Here is a 17,914-nt window from a genome sequence, read left to right on the forward strand (position 1 = left end):
TTTTTTTCACTTATTTTTTTCTAGATTTTTTTAGATTAGAAAAATTTTCTAGTTTTACAGAGGAAAATTTACTAAATTTGGTAAGAACTATAACTTTCTTAAATCCATTGCATACAGGTATGGAACTAACATTTAGACTTCACCCTACTCAGGACAAACTTTGCCTTTATATAAAGCAAATTTGGTATTTTTATAAATCAACTAAGCCAGCAACTTTAAGTAAGTGGTTATTCATTTTAAACAATATTCTGGTACTTGACAAGAATGCTTGTGATCAGTGTTTTTGACTTCTAGACTTTGAACAATCAAGCTATGGACTCTCTCCATGTAAAATGAACACAGCTTGTGTGTGAACTGGGACATCATTCATACATAAAAGTTAGTTCATCTGTGAACTCCCAATTACAAATAACTACCGTGTATAGAACATTCAAGTTGAGATTATAAGAGTATCTACATTTTATAATATTATAAAGTGATATGTATGATTCAAATACAACAGAAATTGAGTGCAATTGCAATTTCATGTTAACTGTAATTGAACCAGAAAGAGTATAGCTGTCGTGCATAATGGATGCTGTGATGAGTGACCTAAATGCCCTCTGAGGGTTGAAGGGCTTATTCCTACAGATGCTAGAAGTGCTGCTGACAGAAAGCCTTCAATTGTCTGCCCCCATGGAGATTTTTTTATGCCAAAGAGAACTTCCTTGCCCGAGGGCATTCTTCTTGTCATTGACATCCAGTAACTTGGTCCTTATCAGGTATGAGGGTTTGAACCTCTAGCCCCCAGTTGCTATAGCAGCTTCAGAGTTCCTCATGGGCTTGTGGGACTTCATGGCCGCTGCATTTCTCCCTCTGCACTATCCTGATTTCTTCTCTTTCTACTGATTTGATCTCAAGACAACACGCTAATAAACTTTATGCACAGTAGTATCCATCTCATGATCAATTTCTTGGGAAACCAACCTTGAGTAGAATCTACCGAATATTCACATTACTATAAGTTAACATCTTTCAAACCACGAAAGCAGGCCTGACAAAAATAAAAATTTAGTGAGATGACCTTGAATTCAGATTTTAAATAAGTGAAGTGTATCTCACTATTTCTTTTTGGCTTTACATTCAGGTGGGATTTAAAAGTCTTGGTTTCTTTCAATTCACTTGTTTCCCAGTCTCTCTTTGGCATTGCAGAAAAACCCCAAAATTTCTGATAGCTTAATTTTTTTAGTCTTACACTGTGAACCTGTGAAAGGTATGGGTTAAATAAAAAGTTGCTTTCATGCACTATAGAAGTGAGATTTTCCTTGTTGATCAGTGCATATAAGGCAATCTTCTTTCCCCAAGATTTCTTGCATTGTATTATATTTCTATTTTTTATATTTCTATATTTCTTTGCTTTCGTCATTATCATTAAAATTATGGCTGTACATTCTGAATATTTGAAGAATATGGAAAAACCATAAAGAAGGAAAATTCTTTCTTCACATTGGGATAACTTTATATGTATTTTTTGGTAACTTTTTCAAGTGGTAATATATAATAAGCAGGTTTTCACATTCTCGAGAATGTGAATTATAATGGTTGCTTAATAGTCCATCCATGGGATAAGCCATATTTAATTTAAACAGCTTCCTGTTATTGTTTAATTTTTCCCAACTTTGTTATTGTCATAGATAATCCAGTGCATAGTTTTTGAAGCTAAACCTAGTGTGTCTGCTTTAATTTTTTTTTTAAGTGGACTCTCTCCTCACTATAAGTAGTGAAAAATTTAGATTTGAGACTATTCTTTCTGGAGTACTATTGTGACTGAAACTTCAGGGGATGCTGTTGACATAGATGCTGTAAACTGAGGTCCAAGTAGCGCCATTATTGTTGTTGCCGAAGAAGTATTACCTACCATTGTTACCTACCATTGCAGGTTTATGTATCTTTCTTGTCTTTTGAACAGTTTTATATAAGAAGCTTTGTCAATTTTTCAGAAATATCTAACAGGTACAAAAGGAGGAATTTGAACTTTTTGCATAATTGATGGTTAGGCAGATTTTGACTGGCAGTGACCTTTTGTCTCAACTACTTTTATGTCATTTTATCCAGTGTGCGTTAATGCAAGAGGCGTGAATGTCAAGGGCCTTTCTTCTCCTTCCAGCATTAGTAAAGTATTTGTGCAGCAGTGGTCTCTGAGTGCATTTCCCTAAGGACCTACACTCCTGTAACAGTATTCCCATCCCTCCCTTCTCTCTGTTTTTGCTTTTCACAGTTTTTAGTTACCTCAGGTCAACAGTGGTCCGAAAATAACAAATGGAAAATTCCAAGAATAATTTATAAGTTTTACATTGTATTGAGTAGTGTGATATATTTCATGCTGTTTCTCCTGGGGCTTGAGACAACCCTTTGTCTGGCATATTCGTTGTGTACCCTCTACCTGTCAGTCACTTAGTAACCTCATCATCATCAGGTCAGCTGTGGCAGTGCTTGTGTTCCACTAACCTGTATTTTCCTTAATAATGACCCCAAAGTGCAAGCATAGTGATGCTGGCTGTTGTATTACAGGATATTATTGTAGGTGTTGTATTTTATTGTTAGTTATTATTAATCTCTTACTGAGCCTAATTTAGAGGTTAAACTTTATCACTATGTTTTGGGGAAAAAAACGTAGTACTGAATTAAAACTAAAAAAAAAAAAAAAAAAAAAAAAAACAACCAAAAAAAAAAAAAAAACCAAACTGGGTTTTAAACTTTGCTTAGAATTTCTCCTGACTTTGTTCCTCTTGTATCTTCTAATCATTGGAAACGCGTGATTGGACAATAAAGTTTATAAGCCAAGTAAAAATAATCTGACCAAAACTTATTCTTTTTGGTAAGTTATAATTGTGCCTGGTGTAGTGTATTTTGTCAGAGGGTAGGGTGGAAAACAAACAATTTACTAGAAATTAGGGGACTTAAAATCTAAAATGGGAAAATTCCTACTCTTTGCCAGCTGAGTGCGACCGGGTCATCAGGCCGTACTTGTACCATTGGTATTGAGAGGAATTATTAAGCAAAAGTGAAGGTCAGAGTCTTTGTGAATATCTGGCTTCATACAGCAAACTGAACGCTGACAGCTGCTTACAGCCTCTGTGGAAGCATTAACAAAAAGTTCTTTTCCTTTACATGATGTTCTAAGTAATCAAGGTGATTTCATGAAATGTTTTGGAGTTTCTCATGCGTCAGCCTATACCCTAGAGGAAGTCTCTTCTACCTTCACTCGGTGATTAGGGCCTTGAAGGCAGAGTAATCAGTTCCACTTGACTAGAAATAAATCAGCCACATTGGAACGTGATAGCTCCTACAACTGGGCAATGCTGATAAAAAAACAAAACAAAAGATTTCAATAAACCTGTGCCAGTGTGGAACTGGCAGGCAAATTTGAAGAATTCACCATGCTACATTGCGTTTAGCATTGGTCTTCCTCTGGTGTTATAAATTTTTCTGTTTTGAAATAAAAATTATAAGAGAAGCAGGCCATTTTATTTCTGTCTGCTTTCCAAGCCAGTAAAAGAACTGTAACGTGATTAGAGAAGTCATTTTAAGGAATATATCTTTTTTTCCCTCTAAATTGTTAATTTAAAAGTCATTCTTTCTTCAATTCCTTACTTTTAGATTTTCTCTATGATAATGAACTGCATGTATAACCTAGTTGGTAGCACCCCCATTCAATTTATCTTTGAGGACGCACATATATAGAATAAATGCCAATTCTTTTAAACTTTACAAAACTTTACTCATGTAAAAATTGAGTACTAATGGGTACTTTGCTTTCCATAGCAGGTAGAGTATGTATAAAGTAGAAAAAAAGCCTATCAGGTTATAAAATGTATTGTACTCTCCACAGTCGAATTATTAGTTTTCAACATTGAAAGTAAGTTATTTAAGTAAGAGAAGGAATGCTTTTTAGGTATAGTGATTCCTCCTTATTCTTGGGGGATACATTTTAAGACCCCCTATAGGATACCTAAATGAACGGGTAGTACTGAATTCTGTGTATACCATGCTTTTTTTTTTTTTTTTAAGATTTAGTTATTTATTTGAAAAGCAGAGTTATAGAGAGGCAGAGGCAGAGAAAGAGAAGTTTCCATTTGCTGTTTCACTCCCCAAGGGCCTGCAACAGCTGGAGCTGGGCCAATCCAAACCAGGAGCCTAGAGCTTCTTCCAAGTCTCTCGTGTGGGTGCAGGGACAAAAGGACTTGGGCTGTCTCCCACCACTTTCCCAGGCCATCAGCAGAGCACTGGATTGGAAGTGGAGCAGCCGGAGCTCAAACCTGAGCCCATATGAGATGCTGGCACTGCACGCGATGGCTTTTACTCACTATGCCACAGCACTGGCCCCTCTATACTACGTTTTTTCCAAAGCATCCATACCTGTGGTAGTTTAGTTATGAATTAGGAATAGTAAGAAATTAACAACAAAAACTAATACTGAAGTAGAACAATTACAACAATGTACTGTAGTAAGTTTGCCAGAATTTTACATTTTGGGACATTATTTGGTAAAATAAAAGTTACTTGAATGTAAGTACTGTGATAACTGCAACACCAGACCCGATAGTGGAGATGGCTGCTGAGTGACTAGTGGGCAGGGAGCATGTGCAATGTGGATATGCTGGACAAAGGAATGATTTACTTCCTGGGCAGGATGGAGTGGGACCATACAAGATTTTATCCCGTTACTCAGAATGGTGTGCAATCTAAAATTTAAGAACTGTTTATTTCTTTTTTAAAAAAAATTTATTTAATATAAATTTCGAAAGTACAACTTTTGAATTATAGTGGCTTTACCCCCCATAACCTCCCTCCCACCCACAACCATCCCATCTCCCACTCCCTCTCCCATCCCATTCTTCATCAAGATTTATTTTCAATTATCTTTATAGATAGAAGATCAACTTGGTATATACTAAGTAAAGATTTCAACAGTTTGCACCCACACAGATACACAAAGTATAAAGTACTATTTGAGTAGTAGTTTTACCGTTAATTCGTATAGTACAACACATTAAGGACAGAGATCCTACATGGGGAGCAAGTATACAGTGACTCCCATTGTTGATTTAACAATTGACACTCTTATTTATGACATCAGTATCACCCGAGGCTCTTGTCATGAGCTGCCAAGGCTCTGGAAGCCTCTTGAGTTCACCAACTCTGACCTTATTTGGACAAGGCCATAATCAAAGTGGAAGTTCTCTCCTCCCTTCAGAGAAAGGTACCTCCTTCTTTGATAGCCCATTCTTTCTGCTGGGATCTCACTCAACAGAACTCTTTCATTTAGTTCATTTTTTTTTGGCCACAGTATCTTGGCTTTCCATGCCTGTGAAACTCTCATGGGCTTTTTAGCTGGATCTGAATACCTTAAGGGCTGATTCTGAGACCAGAGTGCTGTTTAGGACATCTGCCATTCTATGAGTTTGCTGTGTATCCCACTTCCCGTGTTGGATCGTTCTCTCCTTTTTAATTCTATCAGTTAGTATTAGCAGACACTGGTCTTGTGTATGTGATCCCTTTGACACTTAATCCTATCATTATGATCAATTATGAACTTAAACTGATTGCTTTGACTAGTGAGATGGCATTGGTACATGCCACCTTGATGGGATTGAATTGGAATCTCCTGGCACGTTTCTAGCTCTACCATTAGGGGTAAGTCCCAATGAGCATGTGCCAAACTATACATTTCCTCCCTCTCTTATTCCCATTCTTATATTTAACAGTTTTCACCTTTCAGTTAAATTTAAACACCTAAGAATAATTGTGTGTTAATTGAAGAGTTCAACCAGTGGTATTAAGTAGAACAAAAAAAAAAATGCTAAAATGAATAAAATAGTAACTTGTTCCTCAACAGTCAGGACAAGGGCTGATGAAGTCATTGTTTCTCATAGTGTCCAATTCACTTCTACAGGTTTCCTTTTAGGTGCTAAGTTAGTTGTCACAGATCGGGGAGAACATAGATATTTGTCCCTTTGGGACTGGCTTATTTCACTCAGCATAATGTTTTCCAGACTCCTCCATTTTATTGCAAATGACTGGATTTCATTTTTTTTACTGCTGTATAGTACTCTATAGAGTACATATCCCATAATATCTTTATCCAGTCTACTGTTGATGGGCTTTTAGGTTGATTCCATATCTTAGCTATTGTGAATTGAACTACAATAAACATTGAGGTGCAGACAGTTCTTTTATTTGCCAATTTAATTTCCTTTGGGTAAATTCCAAGGAGTGGGATGCTGGGTCGTGTGGTAGGGCTATATTCAGATTTCTGAGGAATCTCCAAACTGTCTTCCGTAGTGGTTTTACCAGTTTGCATTCCCACCAACAGTGGGTTAGTGTCCCTTTTTCCCCACATCCTTGCCATCATCTGTTGTTGGTAGATTTCTGTATGTGAGGCATTCTAACCGGGGTGAGGTGAAACCTCATTGTGGTTTTGATTTGCATTTCCCTGATGGCTAGTTATCCTGAACATTTTTTCATGTGTCTGTTGGCCGTTTGGAATTCCTCTTTTGAAAAATGTCTATTTAGGTCCTTGGTTCATCTCTTAAGTGGGTTGTTTTGTTTTTGAGGAGTTTATTAACCTCTTTGTAGATTCTGGTTATTAATCCTTTATCAGTTGCATAATTTGCAAATATTTTCTTCCATTCTGTTGGTTGCCTCTTCACTTTCCTGTTTCTTTTGCCATACAGAAACTTCTCAATTTGATATAATCCCAATTGTTAATTCTGGCTTTGACTGCCTGTGCCTCTGGGGTCTTTTCCAAGAAATCTTTGCCTGTGCCTACATCTTGCAGGGTTTCTCCAATGTTCTCTAATAATTTGATGGCGTCGGGTCATAGGTTTAGATCTTTAATCCAAGTTGAGTGGATTTTTGTGTAAGGTGTAAGGTAGAGGTCTTGCTTCATGCTTCTGGATGTGGAAATCCAGTTCTCCCAGCACCATTTGTTGAATAGACTGTCCTTGTTCTAGGAATTGGTTTTAGCATCTTGATCAAATGTAAGTTGGCTGTATATGTTTGAATTGATTTCTGGTGTTTCTATTCTGTTCCATTGGTCTATCCATCTGTTTCTGTACCAGTACCATGCTGTTTTGATTATAACTGCCCTGTAATAAGTCTTGAAATCTAGTATTATGATGCCTCCGGCTTTGTTTTTGTTGTACAGTATTGCTTTAGCTATTCGAGGTCTCTTGTGCCTCCATATGAATTTCAGCATCATTTTTTCCAGATCTGAGAAGAATGTCTTTGGTATTTTGATTGGTATTGCATTGAATGTATAAATTGCTTTTTGGAGAATGGACATTTTGATGATATTGATTCTTCCAATCCATGAGCATAGAAGCTTTTTCCATTTTTTGGCATCCTCTTCTATTTCTTTCTTTAAGGTTTTGTAATTCTCATTGTAGAGATCTTTGACATCGTTGGTTAAGTTTATTCCGAGGTATTTGATTGGTTTTTTTAATTATTGTGAATGGGATTGATCTTAGAAGTTAAGAACTGTTTATTTCTAGAATTCTCCACATAATATTTTCAGACTTTTGTTGACCTTTGTCAACTAAAAACACAGAAAGCAAAACTGGGACTAATATTTTCATTATCTGGTGCTCCTTAGTCCACCTGTGTGTAAGTAAACTGGATTTCTAATAGTCCTAGCATCCTTTAGCCTTGAAATTCAGAGCAAATAGATTATTTAATAAAATCATGATACTGAAATTCTTAGATCATCAGCTTTAGTGTGTTTTGATTGGATATATCCCTGGCAAGAAAGAGGTATAGAAGCATGTTCAGTGACTTGGTATCTCCTTGCTGCAGTACAGGATAAACTTTTCATATAAATGGTCTTTATAGTTCTGTTCTATTCTATTCTATTCTATTCTAGTTTATGGTAAGATGCTTTGTATGATTTTCATTTTTTTACCATGGAATATATTATTTATAGCACAGAAATGAAAGATAGAATTCTGTAGTTAGATGACCCAGTATTATATAATAGTTGTTTATATAAAGTCCTCATAACAGTGTCTGGTACGTACATCGAATACGCTTTAAAAAGCTTGTTTGTTTGTTTATTTATTTATTGTTTTTGAGAGAGAGTGAGAAATCAATATTTCATCCACTGGTTCACTCCTAAATGCCTGCAATGGCCTAGACAAGAAACTCAACCTGGGTCTCGCCTGTGGGTGGCAGGGACCCAACCACTTGAGCCTTCATCTGCTGCCTCCCAGGGTGCACATTAGCAGGAAGCTGGAATCAGAAATGGGATTCAAACCCACGCATTCTGGTGTGAGAGGCAAGTGTCTCAACCAGCATGTTAATTGGTAGACCAAACACCTGCCCTGGTACAATGTTTTTATGTATTTTTTCATATATCTCATTTATAATTAAGAGATAGTTTCTTATTCTTAACATGTTAAAAGTTAAAAAGATTAAGATTATTGTAATAGGTTTTTGTAGATTATGAGAACTATGCAGCCATTGTGTGACTGGATAGCTTGTCACGCACCTCATGTTTTGGTTTGGTCCTTGCAGAACTGTGGTTTGTAAGATCACATTTTGACAGTTTTGTAGTTGTATTTTGCTGTCCTGCAGCCAAGAGGAAAAGAAACAAACCATTTCTCATTCCACATTTTCCTAGAGATGTATTCATTTCCCTTGGTATTGGAAACATGTAGGGGTCTCTAGAATTATACCTGGGCCCGTATTGTGGCACAGCAGATCAAGTCAAGTCTTGCAATGTCAGCATCTTACATTGGGGTGCCAGGTCAAGTCCTGGCTGCTTCACTTCTGTTCCAGCTTCCTGCTGATGTTCCGTTTCTGGAGTCCGTTCATCCTTCTGAAGGCTTGTGCAGTGAGGGAAGTTCACAGAGTGGCAGTGGCTGAACTCCTGGAACCTCTCCCAGGAGCTTAGCCATGATGTTAAGTGTAATGGTGCCAAAAAAGAAGGTCCCAGGTGTTTCTGCAGCATCTCCTTGGTGTGCCTGATTAAGTACAATCTTTTCAAGTGCTGACTGCTCCTGTTATTAGGACTACCTTCTCCGTACCACTCATGTGGAAGACCCAAACTGAATTCCTGACTTCTGGTTCAGCCTGGCCCAGCCTTTGTTGTTGGGGGTATTTGGGAAGTGATTCAGTAGATGGAAGATATCTCTCTCTCTCTCTCTCTCTCTCTCTCTCTTCCTTTCCTCATTGCTCTCCTTTCTTTATCTGTTTTCTCTCTATGCCTTTCAAATAAGTTGGAAAAACAAAAAAACTTTTAAATAGCTTAAGTCCACACTTAGATTTCATTCGTTTACTGATTAATGAACTAATTTTTACTTAAGACCCGATACTATCAAAACATAAAGATACAGAAATGAGGTGATGAGGCAGGGCCCATATCTACCTGTGGGAATGTGGGAAAACAGATAATGTGTATAGTTGGGGATTAGCCAGAAGAATGGATGTCAGTATGACAGATGCATTGGTGGATGGAAGAATGGATATGTGTGTCTGTTTGCATATATAGTTTGGCTTCAGCTACACGATTGGGGAACTCTATTACCATCTCTTAACATTATAAAAATGAGTTGGTTCATTTTTTCTTTCCATCACTAGTACCTGGCACACAATAGAGCATTCAGTAAAAGTTTTTGAGCAAATGAATACATGTAAGTGTACAGGAAGGAATGGCTATAGTAAGAAGTTTCATTGAAAATGCTTTATGTTTAAAGGATAATAAAAAAATCTAACTTGGCCAGCGCCGCGGCTCACTTGGCTAATCCTCCGCCTGCGGCGCTGGCACCCCGGGTTCTAGTCCCGGTTGGGGCGCCGGATTCCTTGGGCCCTGCACCCACATGGGAGGCCAGGAGGAAGCACCTGGCTCCTGGCTTTGGATTAGCGTGGGGCGCCAGCTGTATCGGCCATTTGGGGGGGTGAACCAAAGGAAGGAAGACCTTACTCTCCGTCTCTCTCTCTCTCTCTCTCTCTCTCACTAATTCTGCCTGTCAAAAAAAAAAAAAAAAATCTAACAACCCTAATATTTAAAAAGTTTCTCCTTTATACTGATGTCTCATCTTTCTCACTGTATACCTGTTGCATTTGCTGTCCTGCCTCAATTCTTCGTGAAGAAATCCTTCTTGGCATTTGCAGTGTCTCCCTCCCTCCCTCCCTCCCTTCCTTCCTTCCTTCCTTCCTTCGTCTTTTTGACAGGCAGAGTGGACAGTGAGAGAGAGAGACAGAGAGAAAGGTCTCCCTTTTGCTGTTGGTTCACCCTCCAATGGCTGCCGCGCTGATCCGAAGGCAGGAGCCAGGTGCTTCTCCTGGTCTCCCATGCGGGTGCAGAGCCCAAGCACTTGGGCCATCCTCCACTGCACTCCTGGGCCACAGCAGAGAGCTGGCCTGGAAGAGGAGCAACCGGGACAGAATCCGGTGCCCTGACCGGGACTAAACCCGGTGTGCCGGCGCCGCAAGCGGAGGATTAGCCTATTGAGCCGCAGAGCTGGCCTACAGTGTCATTTTTGAAGTAATTCTGCTGTGGCCCTTTTCCCACTGTCCCTTTCTCCACTCTCATCTCTTCATTGAGTCTTTTCTCCTAGTTACTCTCCTTATTGTATTAGGGATCTGTTTCTGTGTGTGTTTTCATAACCTGTGTGTGTGTCTTTGTTTTAGCTATAAATACTGAGTTTAAGATTTAGCATGTAACTCTGAAACTTTTTTTTAGTTTCTTTTTTCCCTTTCGTATTAATGTGATATTAATAGGAAGAAAACAGATTCAATGTAGTTCATGGATACAGTTCTAAGAATATAATAATTCTAACTTCCTTTTGCTCCCTCCCTCTCTGTTTCTTTTGCATTAAATTTTGAGAGAACATTTTAAATTAAATTATAATCAAAGGCTTAATGGTGTACTAAAAGAGCTTAACAAGTAAAAAGTAAAAAGACCATAGTTCAACATGAATATAGGAAAGGGTATAAACAATCAAATGAAAGGATACTAATTTTACTCATATACAGTGATTTTAAAAATAATAACAGATTAGTAGAATTATAGTAATAAATTATTCTTAACCATTTGACAAAAATATAAAACATTTGGCAAAACTATATTTGCAGGAATACTAATATGCATAGACATTTCTTTTTTTTCCTTTTTGTTTTTAAATTTTACTTAATTTTTGGCCTGTGCCACAGCTCAATAGGCTAATCCTCCACCTGTGGCGCCGGCACACCGGGTTCTAATCCTGGTCGGGGCACCGGATTCTGTCCCGGTTGCTCCTCTTCCAGGCCAGCTCTCTGCTGTGGCCCAGGAGTGCAGTGGAGGATGGCCCAAGTGCTTGGGCCCTGCACCCGCATGGGAGACCAGGAGGAAGCACCTGGCTCCTGGCGTAGGATCAGCGCTGTGCGCCGGCCGCAGCGGCCATTGGAGGGTGAACCAACGGTAAAGGAAGACCTTTCTCTCTGTCTCTCTCTCTTTCTCACTGTCCACTCTGCCTGTCAAAAAAAATTTTACTTCATTTTTTAAAATTTTAACACACACACATATATATAAGGGAGAACATGTGATATTTGTCTTTCTGTGTCTGGCTTATTTCCTCCAGTTATACCCATTTTGATGCAAATGATAGAATTTCATTCTTTTCTATAACTGAATAGTATTTCATTGTACATATATACCACATTTTCTTTATCCGTTCATCTGATTTTGGACGCATTGTTTAATTCTATGTTTTGGCTATAGTGAACAGTGGTGGTAGAAACATGGTGGTGCAGGTATCTCTTATAATGTGTTCATGACTTTCAGGTATATACCCCGTAGTGGGATTGCTGAATGATATAACCAGTCTATTTCTAGTTTTTAAAGAAATCTCCACACTTTTTTCCACAGTGGCTGCACTAATTTACATTCCCACCAACAGTGTATAAATGTTCCCCTTTTTCCAGGTCCTCCACAGCATTTGTTACGTTCTATCTTTTGGATTTTAGCCATTCTGATGGGGTGAGGTGATCTCTCATAGTGGTGTTGGTTTGTATTTCCCTGATGACTGGTGATGTTGAGCATTTTTTCATATATTTGTTGGCCATTTGTATTTCTTTTTTTGAGAAATGTCTGTTGAGGTCCTTTGCCCATTTCTTCACTGGATTGCTTGTTCTGAAACCCTTAGGATTAAATTATTTCTACAGAACACAGAGAACCCTGATCTGTTTCCTATTAAAATGATTTTTATTGTGTCTTATTTGTATTCTTCTTAATGTCTTTTTTTCTCTCTTAAATATATGTGCACACTCAGATTGAAAACCTTCAAGAGCAGCTTAGAGATAAGGAAAAGCAGATGAGCAGCTTGAAAGAACGAGTCAAGTCCTTGCAGGCGGACACCACCAACACAGACACTGCCTTGACAACCTTGGAGGAGGCCCTTGCGGAGAAAGTGAGTGACCAGCCCAAACTCTTCACATTCCTTCTGTTTTCTCATTCATCTAAAAGTGGATAGAGGATACAATGAAATCCCCCTGGGCAAAAGGGAAAAGAGCTCCTCTGTTGTATGGTTGGCATACATGGTGTAAAGAGAAAGAAAATCCATTTAGTCTTTGCCAGTTTAAGCATCTGCTACTAGGCAAGGTGGATTCCACACTCGAGGGCAGTGGCTGAACTTTCTAAAGAATCACTCATATGTTTCCCATTTACCATCTTCTGAAAGAAGAACAGGAGTGTGAGAATACCAGACAATGACAGCAGGACGTGATACATAATTAGTTCTCCTTAAATACCTAATTTGGAATCTAATATATTCCTAGATTTTAGTTCTTAATAAAATATGCTTGCTAATTTCCTAGTTTTGATGCTGCCATTTCATTTTATCTTTGTGAACAAGCCATTCAGGAATGGCTAACTACAGAAGCTGTCAGTCTTCCCCAGTGTTAGTATCTTAGAAGCAGGCCTTAGGGGATTTTAATTGAAAATTTTTTGAAGGAACACAGTCATTGTCCTATAAGTCTTTTGCACTCAGAATGCTTCAGGCTGCCTTCCAGGGTCAAGGCTTCGTCCCTGAATGTATTTAGAAATAATGCTAAAAATAATAAAATCGCTTCAACTTTTAAACTTCCCAAGTATCTGTTGACAGAAATACATTTTAATGATTTCCTTTCTTGTTGTCTTCCTTTATAATTTTAGCTCAAAATATCATATTCCCTCATCCCACCTTTATTTGAGTGTGTGAATTATGAGTTGTTTTCATTGTCTTGTAGGGAACATTTGAATAATATATAAGGAAGAAATATTTGTTAGTTACTGTCCTTAGGGTACATATATAACTTTTTAGCTATTTGGGAAGTGAATAAATAGAAATGTCCCAAAAGAATACTTTAAAACTTGGTATTCAAAAGAACATATCCAGGTCTTTGTTATGGCAAGTTGTATCAGAGGAATGGACTCTTTAAAAAGTAAATTCCTGTAAAACTTATCACTGTGTTTTGAACAGAGAATGGAGGTGTGAAATTTTTCTAGCTGAAAGAAGAATTACAGTGATGATATAAGCATGACAAGTAATTTTCTCACGTATTGATGTGCCCTTATCAGGAGCGGACAATTGAACGCTTAAAGGAGCAACGGGATCGAGATGAACGGGAAAAGCAAGAGGAAATTGATAACTACAAAAAAGATCTGAAAGATCTGAAAGAAAAAGTCAGCCTGTTGCAAGGAGACCTCTCAGAGAAAGAGGTTGGTATCATCAAATTTTAATTGCTTGGTCTGCTAAGTCAATGCATTAGGTATATTTGTTGTTGTTGCTTAAAAAATACATATGTGAAAGTATCTGATGCAGGGTTTACTTATGCTTAATAGCAGACTTTCTTTGAGTCCCTTAAGGAATATTTCGGGAAGCTTTACAAAGGCACAGTAGATTGGTTTATTCATTTTTTTGAGTCTTAGGACTCCTTTACAATTTTTTTTTTTTAAGATTTATTTATTTACTTGAAAGTTAGAGTTACACAGAGAGAAGGAAAGGCAGAGAGAGAGAGGTCTTCCATCCGTTGGTTTATTCCCCAGTTGGCTGCAATGGCTGGAGCTGTGCCGATCTGGAGCCAGCAGCTTCTTTTGGGTCTCCCATGTGAGTGCAGGGGCCTAAGGACTTGGACCATTTTCTACTGTTTTGCCAGGCTATAGCAGAGAGCTGGATCGGAAGTGACGCAGCCGGGTCTTGAAGCGGTGCCCATTTGGGATGCTGGCACTGCAAGCAGTGGCTTTACCTGCTACGCCACAGTGCTGGCCCCATTTACTATGTTTCGAGTAGTTTTTTTATTTGCGAAGCATTTGTATAGATGCTGAGATACCTGAAGCTCTATTACATTTGGAAAAATATTGTAATAAAAGTAAGGAAAGTGACAGACAATAGTTGTTATTTCTAACAACTATTAAAGTGCGTCACAACTATTAGGTGCCTTAATATACTTTGATCTTTTTTGGAGAATTCTATTAATGTGACCTAAACAGCAAAGAATTCTGAATGCCTAAATTCCTAGTGCTTGAGCTTTAAAAGGACTTTCTCTGGATTTTTTATTTTTAAAAATTCATTTATTTTATTTGAAAGTTACAGAGAGGTAGAGGCAGAGAGAGAGAAAGAGAAGGATCTTCCATTCACTGGTTCACTCCCCAGATGGCTGCATCGGGTGGAGCTGTGCCAGTCTGAAGCCAGGAGCTTCTTCCAGGTTTCCCACGTGGATGCAGGGGCCCAAGAACTTGGGCCATCTTCTACTGCTCTCCCAGGCCATAGCAGAGAGCTGGATTGGAAGTGGAGCAGCCGGGACTTGAACCGACGCTCATATGGGATGCCGGCGCCACAGGCAGCAGCTTTACCCATTTCACTTTAGAGCCGGCCCCTGGATTTTTTTTCTGATATTTTTAGGAAAATTTATGGAAGCTCATTTTTAAAAGAATTTTTCCTAAAAGGAAAAAATGTTTTATGTAGTCACTAAAGTTGATTATTTATTCACAAAGTTTGTTCTACTTTTATTTTCTGAGAATGTGTATATTTCACTGGAACTCCTTATATCACTGTTCAATTGGTATTTCTTGGGAATCTCATTTTAGTTATAACTTGAAACCTAAAGCTCATATTGTTTTATGTTTCATGAATGTTAGGAGTTGGCAATGGAATAAAACTATAAGCCACCATGATAATACATTTAAAAGTTTAAGTTTCCATTGTGTTTAAAAGTCAGTATTGAATCTTGGTGTGTATTACTTCTTTCAGGCATCACTTTTGGATCTGAAAGAGCATGCTTCTTCCCTGGCTTCCTCAGGACTGAAAAAGGACTCACGGCTTAAGACACTCGAGATTGCTTTGGAGCAGAAGAAGGAGGAGTGTCTGAAAATGGAATCACAGTTGAAAAAGGTTCAAGGACAATGTTCCATTTTTCTTGCTTTTCTTTTTTTAAGAACATAATAAAAATGCTAGGTCGTTTATAGGGGATAACTTCACAGTGGAATAATCTCCAAAGCCCAAAATTATCTTCATGCTTTTTATTAATTCTTTTAGCATTCCTTTTTTTTTTTTTTTTTGGACAGGCAGAGTGGACAGTGGGAGGGAGACAGAGAGAAAGGTCTTCCTTTTCCATTGGTTCACCCTCCAATGGCCACTGCGGCCGGCGCACCACGCTGATCCTACGCCAGGAGCCAGGTGCTTCCTCCTGGTCTCCCATGCGGGTGCAGGGCCCAAGGACTTGGACCATCCTCCACTGCACTTCCGGGCCACAGCAGAGAGCTGAACTGGAAGAGGAGCAACCGGGACAGAATCCAGTGCCCTGACCAGGACTAGAACCCTGTATGCCGGTGCCGCAGATGGAGGATTAGCTTATTGAGCTGGGGCGCCAGCCTCTTTTAGCATTCTTACCCACCACTTATTTTATTCATGAGAATCCCCAAATTCTTGGATGATGAACAATTAGAGGAAAGTTAAGACATAAAACTCCCTTATGTGTAAAATATGAGAATATAGTGTTAACATTCAATTATCCTGTATTTATAGAAGGAGATAAGAAGCAGTGTTAGTTACCCATACTGGTAAATATTAGGCATAGTGCAGATATGTACTGTTTCTTTGACTTCTACTTCTCTAATGTTTTTAATAGTTTATAGTTTTCAGAACACTACTTTTTTTTTTTTTTTTTTTTTTTTTTGAGTGGCAGGCAGACAGAGACAGAGACAGAGACAGAGAGCTTCTATCTGCTGGTTCTCTCCCCAAATTCCTGCAGTGGTCAGGAACTCAGTCCAGGTCTCATGGCAGGAACCCAATCACTTGAACACACTGCTGCCTCCCAGGGTCTGCATTAGCAGGAGGCTGGATTCAGGAGCTAAAATTGGGAAGCCAGCTCAGGTACTATAATATAGAACATGAGCATCTTAGCTGGTAGGCTAACCACCATTCTGCCCTTTCTTGTTCTTATCTGTGAGTTATCAACTCTGTGAGAGTTGAATTTAGACTTTTGAGTAGTTAAGTGATCTGGGTTCAGGTCACGTGATGACTAATGGGTTTGTTGTCTTCTCATGTATTTGGTATATTTAACATGATAACTTCAGTTGGAGAATGCTAAAAATAAAATCACATTTGAAGCTTAGGAGAGGAAGAAAATCTAGTGTCTTTTTTTTAAAATATTTATTTATTTGAAAGTCAGAGTTACATAGAGAGAGAAGGAGAGGCAGAGAGAGAGAGAGAGAGAGAGAAAGGAAGGGATGGGGCTTCCATCTGCTGGTTCACTCCCTAGTTGGCTGCAACAGCCGGAGCTGCACCCATCTGAAGCCAGGAGCCAGGAGCTTCTTCTGGGTCTTCCACGTGGGTGCAGGGGCCCCCACGGGGGCCATCTTCTGCTTTCCCAGGCCATAGCAGAGAGCTGGATCGGAAGTAGAGCAGCTGGGACTTGAACCGGTGCTCATATGGGATGCTGGCACTGCAGGTGGTGGCTTTATCTGCTATGCCATGGTGCCGGCCCCCAAAAATCTAGTATCTTAAAGTTACATACAAATGAGTAGGAAAGTACGTTTTTTGAGATTAAGGATTCCATTTATAACCAATTCTGCTTTGATAGTTAATTTTTAATCTTTGTTCTTCATTAAAAGGGTGGAACTTATTTTCCATTTAATGCCTAAATATTGAAGATGAAGCTCTTAGACATATTTAGGGTTATAAAACTGAGAAGTAACTATCACGAGTAATGTATTAATTAATCTTCTAAACGCCCCTGTTTATGACAACCTTACATTCTTTATTGTTCATTTGAATCTTTCTCTGTGTCTTAATACTTGTATAGTTGTTTACTCATGTGGCCTCATATTTTAGACTTTATTTATAAGAAAGATGTAACATTGTCTTTAGGTGGAGGAAGTAGGTGACTTTCTCCTCCTTTGATTATTTTCTGTCTATCCATGGCTGTTTTCTTTACATGTTTTCCTGTGTTTCATTCTGGACAGTTATTCCTTTTAACTTTAACTCATTACTGATAGTTTCTATTAGACTGCTTCCACAATACCCTACTCTAAAAAGCAGGTTGTTAACTGTATTTTCTATTAGTTGCATTTGTTGCCCCCCACCCCCTGCCCGCTGCTCTGCTTTCTTTTTCTGTCTTCTCTGGTTTTCATTGAGCATTTTCTCTATTATCTTAGTGTATCAATTATACTTCTTAAAAATTTCTTTAAGTGGTTATCCTATGGTTCGCAGCATTTTAGCTAATTTAAAACCTCTGTCAAATAACACTGTCCTGCTTTGTATGTAGGATTGATAGCTTATAGCACAGCAGTCCTGATTCTCCATTTTGCTTGTGATGATGATTGTTATTCTTTTCATTTATCCATCTTTAGTCAGCTGATACATTGTTATCAGTTTTACTTCAAACAGTTATCTCTTAGATCCTTTAAGAAAAGCAA

The 17,914-nt window shown here is 38.5% G+C and overlaps 1 protein-coding gene across 13 annotated transcripts in view; it reads left to right on the forward strand.

The window, feature by feature from the left end:
- Window positions 1–17,914, forward strand: part of ERC1 (ELKS/RAB6-interacting/CAST family member 1) — a 522,480-nt gene that overhangs the window by 163,122 nt on the left and 341,444 nt on the right. For all 13 annotated transcript variants that reach the window (XR_016213449.1, XR_016213450.1, XR_016213451.1 and 10 more), the window contains 3 exons: window positions 12,291–12,428; window positions 13,577–13,717; window positions 15,249–15,389. Coding sequence is in view for 10 of the 13 variants with exons in the window: in XM_089304491.1 (XP_089160617.1) it covers window positions 12,291–12,428; window positions 13,577–13,717; window positions 15,249–15,389 (420 nt within the window). In the remaining 3 variants the exon portion in view is untranslated. The remainder of the gene's footprint in view (window positions 1–12,290; window positions 12,429–13,576; window positions 13,718–15,248; window positions 15,390–17,914) is intronic.

This window comes from Oryctolagus cuniculus, chromosome 9 (genome assembly GCF_051225735.1).
Source record: "Oryctolagus cuniculus isolate XC-2025 breed Fujian yellow rabbit chromosome 9, ASM5122573v1, whole genome shotgun sequence".
Taxonomy (NCBI): Eukaryota; Metazoa; Chordata; class Mammalia; order Lagomorpha; family Leporidae; genus Oryctolagus; species Oryctolagus cuniculus.